This window comes from Melitaea cinxia, chromosome 8 (assembly GCF_905220565.1).
Source record: "Melitaea cinxia chromosome 8, ilMelCinx1.1, whole genome shotgun sequence".
In the NCBI taxonomy this organism is placed as follows: Eukaryota; Metazoa; Arthropoda; class Insecta; order Lepidoptera; family Nymphalidae; genus Melitaea; species Melitaea cinxia.
The window spans coordinates 1796730-1808756 of NC_059401.1; the positions used below are offsets into that span (position 1 = coordinate 1796730).

At 35.0% G+C, this 12027-nt stretch overlaps 1 protein-coding gene and 1 long non-coding RNA gene across 2 annotated transcripts; both read right to left on the reverse strand.

The window, feature by feature from the left end:
- Positions 1-1896: 1896 nt before the first annotated feature.
- Positions 1897-2833, reverse strand: LOC123655613. Its single transcript, XR_006743433.1, has 2 exons — positions 2527-2833; positions 1897-2054 (listed from the first exon to the last, which is right to left on the reverse strand). It is a non-coding gene; the product is annotated as an uncharacterized LOC123655613 (long non-coding RNA).
- A 3156-nt stretch (positions 2834-5989) lies between these two features.
- Positions 5990-11808, reverse strand: LOC123656099 (acylglycerol kinase, mitochondrial). The gene is made up of 3 exons (XM_045591823.1): positions 11574-11808; positions 9793-10091; positions 5990-6832 (listed from the first exon to the last, which is right to left on the reverse strand). Exons 1-3 carry the CDS (start codon positions 11681-11683, stop codon positions 5997-5999), a joined length of 1245 nt encoding a protein of 414 aa, XP_045447779.1. The 5' UTR covers positions 11684-11808; the 3' UTR covers positions 5990-5996.
- Positions 11809-12027: the final 219 nt, after the last annotated feature.

Consider the following 12027-nt stretch of genomic DNA (forward strand, 5'->3'; position numbering starts at 1 on the left):
GGTTCATTGCCTGGAGTCGGTTTTAAAAACATAACATTTATTTCTCCGTCTTCTTCTTTTTCATTTTGACACACTGCTACATATCTGTGCTCTTTCATTTGACCTGTTCTTCCTTTTGCCTCTAATTTAACTATGACGTTAGTTCCATTCTTGATATCTTTTGCATTTGAAATGCTTTGGGAACTTGCAGTTTCTGAATCGATTTTTGCATTTTCACTTTGCCCAAGCATTTCTTTTGGATCAATGTTCAGTTCCTGTTCACTGTGACTAGAGTATACATCAGAGTAACTTAACTTTCCTTCTTGGACCATCAGAACCTTTTCGGACTGAGAAGATGTTGCAGTCAGGGCATAAATGATGCATTTGTTTCCTTGGGATTTAAAATGGTGGTGTGTCCGTATATATGGGATCGGTTTAATGAGTTGCCATCTTTCGTCAAGGTTTTCTCGATGTTCTTCAATATCACCAACAGCAATAAAGAGAATATGCAATCGATTGATATCTTTTGATACTAAGTATTTGTAACAGTCCCAGCTATTTTCAATTACTGCTTTTCTTGTCATTATAGCAGACCAAAGTGTTCTTTTTGCTGTTGCTCCGATGCCGTCAACTGCCCCCTTACCATGGCCAGAGGCAAAAAAACTCCAAGTGATTTCAACACCCCAGTCCAATCTAGAGTAGCACAGGGTCGACAAAGTAAATCGATTTTTAAATTGTGCAGCACATCCATCAGAGCAAATTGTGACTTTCTTAAGGTTCGCAAACCGAGATTTTAAATCATCAATATTTTTTTTTATAAACAGCCATACAGAATATTTATCGTGAATTAATTCGTTGCTCACAATAACATATGAATGCTTTTCTTGGCCTTGGTTAGCCCATGCACATCCCGTAAACAGAGTCACTTGAAGATGGCTCCAATGTGCAGACTGAATTTCATCTTGATTTAGAATTGCGAAGTTTTCTGCGAAGTCGATTTGCAGTACTACTTCTTCCTGCGTACTTTCTTTAATTTTTGTATCAAAGTATTGAGATTGTTCGTTTTTTGCAAAAACATGGAACTTGAATTTTAATGTTTTGCTATCGAGTTCTTTGATAAGATCTTTTACGGTTCCTGTAGCATTTGTTATTTGACATCTTTTTTCGACTGATTGCCACTGTTTCCATGCTACTTTCAGTGTTGTATCTAATGTTAGAGGAAGAATATCTGATATTTCGTAACAGTTCAAACATTTACCAGTCATACACTTTTCGTTTGATATGTCACAAGTTATAGTTTTTAGAAATTCTGTAGAAGAAGTCGGAAGTGTTGGCATAATCTTTTTTAAAGCTTCTAGCAGAAAGTTGTAGTTTGCATGATGAATACACACACAAACATTGTGTGGCATTTCGTTCATTGGTCTCACATGCAAGGGTCTGAATTCAAAAAATTTGCTCTTACCGAGTTTTATATCAGGGTTGTCAATCACGAACAACGAATACGCTTCAGCAACTGTCATCATCATGTGCCTCTTAGCTACGTGAGTACGTTTACCTGACTGCAAATCTTTTACCGACATTGTATCTTTTCTATTTGGAGAAGCACGGCTGATGTCATCTTTTTCGTAGAAACCTTCAACTTTTTTCTTAATTTCATCTGTAATAGGTGTGCTTCTATTATTGTCACTCTTCTCGTGCAGTTCAACCATTTGCGGCATAATGTCCTTCATCATGTGCCACAGAACTGCTGTCTGTTTAGTGGGACACTGAAGAAGAGCTTTCTTAGCTTTTGCCACTGCTTTTTTTAAAGTATTCAAGGATTTGTAAGACCCTAGCGCTGAACTGCTTTTCTTAATACCTAGTGCTATTTTTTTATTTTCTCTTTGCTTTCTTTTACGTAACCTTTCTTTTTCTCTCAAAGATTCTCCCTTTTTATCATTTTCGTCACATTCACGTCTATTTTTTTCTCTCCGTTTTCTATCCCACTCTTTTTGTTTTTCTTGGACTAAGTTCCATTTATCCTTGTCCTCCTTCATCTTCTCTCGAGATTTCCTCTTTCTCTCTGCGGCATTCATCTAAAGTAAGCAAACAATCACCCAGTCAACGTTTAAGTTAAGCAAAAGCATGAATTCAAGTTAAGATCAAAGTTATCTGAAAATAAGCAAACTATCGCCCAGTTAACATTCATGTTATATGCAAAAAGAAGCTTACACTATTCCATTTTAGGTTAGAACAGAAAATAAAGCTACAATCAGCAGCATCCAAACAAAATCCCGCTTTAAATCAATTGTGAGCGAGAGTCCCACCAGTCACATGTGACTGGTGGGACATATTTCAAAACCGTCTCGAAACCATAATATGATCATTTTATCTATATAAAAACACGTTAGAATAGTACACCACGTGTTTATTGTTACTTCTGGAAAAAACTGCATTCATGAAGTCATATTTGAGGTTAGGAACACAACTTTTAGTATCTTTTTGCGTGACTGGTGGGACATGCGACATGCATCTGTTCAGGGAAGAATTACACAAAAAGTAACATACCTTTTAACCTTATTTTTAGGTAGTTATTAGTCTTTTCCACGCTTTCTGTAAAATACACGCGTCAACTTTCTACAACTGACAAAATGGCCGAGAACAGTGTTGTCAACGTAACCTAAACTTGTCCGCTGAGTAATTCTGTATGAAGTCAAAGTTTCCATAGACAAAAATGTCAGTTTTTTAATTATTTCTTTAAATATTTTTCTACAGATTCATAAAATATAGACATTTAGCTATAGGTTCTGACTGAATTAGGGATAATTAATGTAATTTTAAAATTTACGTCGTTTTCCTTTTTTACGTGGAATGCCCCAAATTTAGAACACTAACATTTAGAGAGGGCTTTGATTTTTTTTTTAACCAATCTCAATGGTACTGAAAAATAATCTATTTCTGCATACACTTCGTTATATCGAGCACATGAACGAGAAATAAAATTGTTTTTAGCGTATCTCGTTCTCGTAAGGGGAATGTTAAAAGTGGACTTACAGCGCGAAGAATAACTGGGGCATCTAAAGTTTAAGTAACTTAGAAGAATCGGTGAATCAATTGTATTGTTAAGCAACTTATACAAGAATATTTGGTCCTTCTCCATACGACGCTGTTCGAGTGAAACAAGGCGCGCATCTAAACTTTTGAATCTAAAAGTAAGAATTTTCTCAAATTTTCGTTGGATCTTTTCTATTTCATTAACGTATATTTTATATTGAGGGTTCCATATGACTGAACTATATTCCAAAATTGGACGTACTAAGGAGTTGTATAATGTAATTAGAGTATCCATGTTTTTAAAATCCCTACTAGCCCTCAGAACAAAGCCGAGAGTACGAAAGGCCTTTGCAACAATGATATCTACATGTGGTTTAAAAGTTAATTTGCTATCAAGATGTACACCCAGATCTCTCACCTCGGAGACACGACTCAAAACATTTCCATTTAAGTTGTAATTAAATATAACTGATGTTTTCTTACGCGAGTATGAAATAATGTTACATTTCTTAATGTTGAGAAGTAGATGATTAACAACGCAATATTTGCAAAGTTCGTCCAGATCAATCTGTAATTGCACGCAGTCGTTATAGTTGGTTATATTCTTATAGATTTTCATATCATCTGCGTAGAGAAGTATTGATGAGTATTTAAAAACGTAACGAATATCATTAACAAACACGTTAAAAAGAAGAGGTCCGAGGTGAGAGCCCTGGGGGACACCTGACGTAACTGGGACAAATGTTGAACAAAAACCTCTGATCGCAACAGCTTGGCTTCTATCACGTAGATAAGAGGACAACCAACGTAGGAGGTCACCGTGTATACCCACTTCCTCGAGTTTAATAATAAGAAGATCGTGAGATATTTTGTCAAAAGCTTTAGAGTAGTCAGTATACACGGCATCCACCTGGTAACCTTGATCCATAGCATTCGATACGTGATGTACAAATTCACAGAGATTAGTGTCGGTTGATTTTTTACTTATAAAACCATGTTGCTGGGGAGCAAGTATAGTACGTAAAGCAGGAAAGATGTTATCAAATATAATCTTCTCGAAGAGCTTAGCAATAGTAGACAACTTTGAAATTGGCCTATAATCTTTAACATTATATATATCACCGGATTTAAAAATTGGGGTAACAAGCGACTTCTTCCATACTTTTGGCACTTCACCATGGTTGAGTGATTTGGAAAATAATAAAAATAAGGGATAAGAAAGTTGTTTACTGCACATTTTCAAAAACAACGGGGGTAAACCATCAGGACCTGGGCTTTTATTAATGTCCAACTTTTTCAGATATTTCTCAATAATTTGAGTTGATAGAGAGATCGTACCAATAGAAATGTGAATGGGTAAAGTGGGCTTGTTTTTCAAAATAGGATTAGAAGAATCGCTGTACATAGAACTATCGGTAATAAGTTCCGCAGAATTGTACACCGACTTAAAGTATTCATTAAATAAAATACACATTTCGTTCCCCTCAGTAACAGATTTCTCGTTATACGTTATATGATTTGGTATGGAATTTGAAGATTTTTTCGTCTTAATGAAGGACCAAAAGTATTTACTGTTTTTTTTAATTTTTAACTCTGACAAGCAAATGTAACTTTCGTAGCATTTCAATTGAATTGATTTTTGACGTTCTCTCAAAAGACTAAATTGGTTATAATCCGCTAAACTATTGTACTTCTTCCATTTCCTGTGATACTTTAATTTCTCACGAACAATTTTTATTAGTGGTTTAGAGTACCAACATGGAAAGCCATTCGTATATTTAATTTTAGTTGGAACCAAATCTGAAACTATTTTATTTATTGTTTGATAAAAGGTATCCACAGCTGCGGCAACATCACAATCGCTTAAAATATCATGCCAATCCACAGTAGCAAGAGCCTCATTTATTCTTTCATAATCCGCTGCATGAAATAAACGTATAGTTCTACACGAAGGCTTATAACGGAAAAGGCTGCTATAATGTATAGCTTCAGCCTGTAATATCCCAATGCTGTAATATTCCTCTTTGTCTCAACATAAATTTAAAGTTTTTATGAAAAAGAAAATAATAGGTAAAGCGTATCATTCGTTGTAGGATTATATATATAGTTGATAAAGATGTGTATATTTACTGACGCTGTATTTCATGAAATATATTACTAATTTACTAAAACACAGTGTATATTTACTAGTGACCGGCTCCGGCTTCACACGGGTACAATGCTTTACTATTGATATAACCCCTGCTGAAAATTCCAAAAAAAATCCAGATTATCCAGATCCAGTAAAAATTGTATGAAACTTTTTTGTAGACCTTTTTAGGTGTACCCACTGTAGTACATTATTTTGATCTATCTTGTAGGGTTCAGCCAGCGTTTGTAATCTAAGCGCAAAAATGTGTTTACAAAAACTATGTTTATTTAGGACATCACATTAGAAACCTCTAAAATTGCCAGTGTTTATATGTATAATACATGCATGTATTATGCATATAAACCTTCCTCTTGATTCACTCTATCTATTAAAAAAAACCGCATCAAAATCCGTTGCATAGTTTTGAAGATCTAAGCATACATAGGGACAGACATACAGACTTTGTTTTATACAATGTAGTGATTTTTTAAAAGAGTAAATCCCCTTCGAATTAACTTGAGATCTAGGCCGATGACGTCATATTCAATGTACGGTGTGCAAAATGATGCTTAGTATTTTTATTTAAATTTTTTGAGATTTGCACGAGATTATTGAGAGTAAAGGGTACCTGAAATACTTTTGAAAAATAAATTAAAATTCTTATTTGTAAAATGACGACCCAAAGGTGATTTTGAAGCCTATTTAAATAAATTTGTTTTTGATCGATTGATTACTTAACTATTTTTTCATGTACATACGTTGTAATACTTGTCGACGTAATTGAAGTCAGTTTTTTGTTGCGTTTGCGAGCAAACACAATTATTCAATATAAATCATAAACATAAGTAAACATTCAACAATTTAATTCAGATTTACAGAACATTTTTATCATTTTCGGTAATAAAGTAACTTTAACTGGCTTAACATCAAATTCTTCTTGGTCTATTGCTATGACGACGTCAGGTTTACTCTCGAGGGGACGAAACTCAATCGTCCTCGCTTTGACTACCTCTGGTACATCACTTTCGCCCCTCAAGCGTCTCCAACCTTCCGATACAAACTCCGTATAATTATATTTATTCTTTCCCAAACCGACACTTAACGCTGGAATACCATTAGTAACTTGAGTTTTAATCCTAAAATCTGTCGATTTAAAACACAGCTCATTGACAACTGAACATTCTGGATTTATCATACTTTTCGTGTCTGCTTGGGCCGCTTGGGCGTTTGGTATGAAAAAAGTCCATTTTCTTTTAATTTCCGGCTTTTTCGTGATGCAGTTCTCACACCCGGGACACGGTGGAGTATATTTGATCGTTCCACTACAGTCCCAAGTTAAAGAATCTTTGTATCCATTGAATATATAGGAAGCGTAGCCACGTAGGGGTCCATATATCCAGTACTTGTCTTTCTTAGCCATGTTATCCCTAAAAGCTCCCCATTCTATTGATGTCAGGGCATACACCGGCTTGCTAGGAGTTTCATCACCAGTGTCTATGGGTTCGATCTTCATCACATCTTTCCAAGTGGTGTTGTTTTCTATTATAGCCATGCAGGATTGAATCAGTTGCTTTACCTTCTCGACGCCATCTCCGCCGGGAAATAGAACATTCCCGACGCTGTTGGTGCGGCCGAGTGGTAATACACCCAAAGGGAACCTGTTTGCCTCATCGTTTCTTCGAAGCAGGCCTGAAAAACAAAAACGATCTTTAATTTACTAAGTATTGATTAATAAACGAACTTTACGAAATTTTTGTCACCCCTACTGCTTCAGCAAAAGAGATAATTATAATTCATTATATTGTGTTACGTTGTATTGTATTATTTTATTATATTATTAGTATTATGTTATGATTGTTATATTATTTTTCTTATATTGTTTTCTAATGTTTACGCGAATTTTACTCATTTAATGAAACAACTTTTTTCGGATTTTATCGCGGTTTATTATTATCTTTTGATTCCCGACGTTTCGGATACTTTACAGCAACCATGGTCACGGGAGGACTGAGGTGTCAGACGTCCCAACGTTACAAAGTTATTCGAAACTACCCGACATACATCAATATCTTATATAGTCCTATCTACGCAGAATGTGCTAATTGAGTCTTTAATCTGTGGTGAATTATGCTTGGTTTTTGATTTAATTATATTAATAATGGGGTCCCAAGCAGGTGGTAATTGCCAGCCATCTTCTCTATTGAAATTTTGATGTTTTTTAATTTCAATAGCCTCACGGATCATCCTTGGTTGGAATCGGTGTTCTTTTGCGAGGATCTGTGGTTTATCGAATCTAATATAATGGCTAGCTGTGTCTAGACTGTGTTCACAGATTGCGGACGTAGTATAGCGACGATGTTTTAAGTCAGCTATATGTTCCTTAACGCGAGTTTTGATCGATCGCTTTGTTTGTCCTATATAAGAGAGACCACAGTCACAATCAAGCTTGTATACTACTGCATCTTATAAGGGTATATGACACTTGACAGATGGTAAAAATTGACTTATCGTTTTTGGCGGCTTGAAAAAAGTTTTTATAGAAGCTCGCTTTAAGATGAAGCCAATCTTGTCAGTGACCCCTTTCATAAAAGGTAGCACAGCAGGTACTCGTTCGACGGTGGCTGGTTTCACACGTTCACTGCGATGAAATGACATGATGAATGAAAATGACATGCCGATAGAATATGCTGACCTTCTCAAGCATTGCCTTACATCTGGCTACATGTTGTGGAATAATCAGTTCTACAAGCAAGTAGATGGCGTAGCGATGGGCTCACCAGTATCCCCCGTTGTTGCCGACATATTTATGGAGGACTTCGAGGAGACTGCTCTGCGTACCTCGCCCATAACACCCAGGTTCTACAAACGGTATGTAGATGATACTTTCACAATATTACCATCTGATAAAGTATCCATATTCTTACACCATCTTAACTCCATAAATTCCAAAATTCAATTCACAATGGAGTTGGAGGCAAATAAATCTTTAGCTTTCTTAGATGTATTAGTCATCCGTAATCCCAACAATACCCTAAGCCATACAGTGTATAGAAAGCATACCCATACGGATAGGTACTTAAACGGTGAATCACACCATCATTCAACACAGTTAGCTACCGTGGGTAAATCTTTGTTTCAGAGAGCACGAGGGATCTGCGATGAGCGACACCTGGAGACCGAACTTCAACATGTCAAGCAAGTACTGCGAGACAACAAGCTTCGGGTACCGCGTCCTCATCGCAGTGAACGTGTGAAACCAGCCACCGTCGAACGAGTACCTGCTGTGCTATCTTTTATGAAAGGGGTCACTGACAAGATTGGCTTCATCTTAAAGCGAGCTTCTATAAAAACTTTTTTCAAGCCGCCAAAAACGATAAGTCAATTTTTACCATCTGTCAAGTGTCATATACCCTTACAAGATGCAGGAGTATACAAGCTTGATTGTGACTGTGGTCTCTCTTATATAGGACAAACAAAGCGATCGATCAAAACTCGCGTTAAGGAACATATAGCTGACTTAAAACATCGTCGCTATACTAAGTCCGCAATCTGTGAACACAGTCTAGACACAGCTAGCCATTATATTAGATTCGATAAACCACAGATCCTCGCAAAAGAACACCGATTCCAACCAAGGATGATCCGTGAGGCTATTGAAATTAAAAAACATCCAAATTTCAATAGAGAAGATGGCTGGCAATTACCACCTGCTTGGGACCCCATTATTAATATAATTAAATCAAAAACCAAGCATAATTCACCACAGATTAAAGACTCAATTAGCACATTCTGCGTAGATAGGACTATATAAGATATTGATGTATGTCGGGTAGTTTCGAATAACTTTGTAACGTTGGGACGTCTGACACCTCAGTCCTCCCGTGACCATGGTTGCTGTAAATTATTTTTCTTTTTATCGTACACCTACACAGTATACTTTCTTGCACATACCAGCGTTGGCTGGTAGAAAATGCATTAGCGTTTAGCCCGCCTTTTGTACACACTTGTATTAGTGTATTTATTGTACAATATAGAATTTTAATAATAAATAAATAATAATAATAATTCACACTACTATACAATATTTAACATAAATTACATTTACACATACATTACATATTTTAGATTAGTAAGTATCAGATTCAAATTTCATATACTAAAAACTTAAAATTGAAATAGCTTTATTCAAAAAGGTTTCCGAAACACTAACTTTAATTATTAAAATAGAAGCGAAGAAAAACCGACTTCAATTATATCGACAAGTAATACAACGTAGGTGGACGAAAACATAGTCAGTTGTAATCAGACCTTGATGAAATTTAAATTTGACTACATGATAAACATCGGCATTCGATTAAATTAAAAATAATCAAAATCGGTACACCCAGTAAAAAGTTATGCGGATTTTCGAGAGTTTCCCTCGATTTCTCTGGGTCTGGTCTCGACCCCATCATCAGATCCTGGTTTCCTTATCATGGTACCAAACGAGAGATATCTCCTTTCTAACAAAAAATAATTATCATAATCGGTTCATAAACGACGGAGTTATCCCCGAACATACATAAAAAAAATATGTATATACGGTCGAATTGAGCAGACCTCCCCTTTTTTTGAAGTCGGTTAATAAAATATTTTGATAGAATGAGTACCTGTTACTGTCTCAGACAATGTTCCATCCCCTCCTGCGACTATTATAGCTTCTGTACCACGAAGATTTTCCACAACCTCCTTAGCGTTACCTTCTGACGTTGTCTGTATGACATCTACCTGCAGACCAGCAAGTAACAGCAATGGCTCACAATATTTCTCATAATCCTTCTTAGCTTTGCGTTTGTTAGCTACAGGATTGAGTATCACAGTTATCACTGTAGGGTTCCTTTCCATAGGTATCGAGGCGTCACCATATTTAACGGCTTCTTTACAGGCCGCTTGCATTAAAATGTTTATTCTAGAAAAATAAAAAACAACTTTTTTATTTTTATGTATTAAGGTGAAGGTAATTTTTAAACATGCCTGTATGTTACACCTAACTTGCTGCTACTGATTATTGTAAATAAAAGATATAAAAATAAAAGTTAAGATGGTAAATATATTTTGTATATTTAATTGCTCTGATTGAGCTCACGAATGCGCTGTATGATGATTATACGTGTTGTATGAAGCTAATAAATTGTGCTACGCTTCAGCCTGTAATATCCCACTACTGGGCATAGGCCTTTTTCCCCATGTAGGAGAAGGATCAGACCTTAATCCACCACGCTGCTCCAATGCGGGCTGGCGGATATATTCCCTACTATGAGTAATGATCGTTATCAGGTGTACATGATAACAACCGGGACCGACGGCTTAACGTGCTCTCCGAGGGCGTAAATTGTGCAACTAGTGTATAATGCTGTAGGGCGATATGTATGTGCGGTTGAACTGTACAATGCCAATATAAGAGATATCACATACATAATAAAAGAAGTATATTAAGTTATTTCAACATGTCAGAAGTTTAGATATTACAAATATCAATTGATTTTACACAAAACATAATATTCATATTAGTTTTAAAATAAAATAGTTCAATAAGTAAATAGTTCAATTTTGAAACCAATATGCCTCAATGTTTGACACTAAAAATGTAAATTATTATAATTGTGTTTGCTCGGGAACGAAGAACGAAAAAAAAAACCGACTTCAATTACATCGACAAGTGTTACAGCGTAGATCGACGAAAAAATAGTCAAGTAACTACGCTTTATGAAAGATTACTCAAAAAGTAGTTATTAGATCTCGATAAAATTTCAATGTGACCACATGATAAACACCAGCTTTCGATAAAATTAAAATTTATCAAAATCGGTACACCTAGTAAAAAGTTATTGCGGATTTTCGAGAGTTTCCCTCGGTTTCTCTGGGATCCTATCATCAGGTCCTGGTTTCCTTATCATGGTACCAAACTAGGGATATCTCCTTTCCATCAAAAAAAGAATTATCAAAATCGGTACATCCAGTAGAAAGTTAAGCGGTATATAACGTAGGTCTACGAAAAAAGCGTCAAGAAAAAATGCATTATTATATATAACTCGAAAAGTAGTTGTTAGATCTCAAATAAATTTAAATGGGATCAATTGACACATACCACCTTTCGATTAAAAAAAATTTGTCGAAATCGGTCCAGCCGGTCAGTTTTGATGTAACATACACAAAAAAAAATACGGTCGAATTGAGAACCTCCTTCTTTTTTGGAAGTCGGTTAAAAAGGCACGGGCACTTTAGAACCATTGGATGTTTGTTACGTATAAAAAAAAAAATTTAGTTTCTTTTATTTCATACATTGGAGTCATTTTTTCTAAAAGCTAATGTATGTATGTCACAGTATTGTTTACTTAATTTATACATTTACAGACATATAAAAAGGATAATTAGAAATTTTATTACTTACTGATATTTTTCTTTTAATTTTGATGCGCCATAATAAACGATTACCGCTCCAAATATTGATTTTTTCCAGTTGTTCCTTAATGTTTTTCCAATTTTGATGATCCTCTCCATTATTTTAACCTAGTTTAATTCACTATTAAAATATTAAGTTACGATACCTATTGGCATCATTTTAATTTTTATTAAAGGTTATAAATCAGCTGTTTTGAAAGAAACAGTAGATGTAGCCAGTATATTAAGATAATTTTTCCTTCGCACTTTTATGTGCATTGTTTATTGACAATTTAAAATTTTAAACAAAAATGCTTTTATGTATTTTTCTTTGATTTATACTATTATTTAAATTTAAATGATTAATCTGATACATATATATATAATAAATTTGTGTCATTTTATATACAACCACCTTTTTTTGTATTTGGAGAGTTAAATGACATTAAAAAAAAAACATTCTT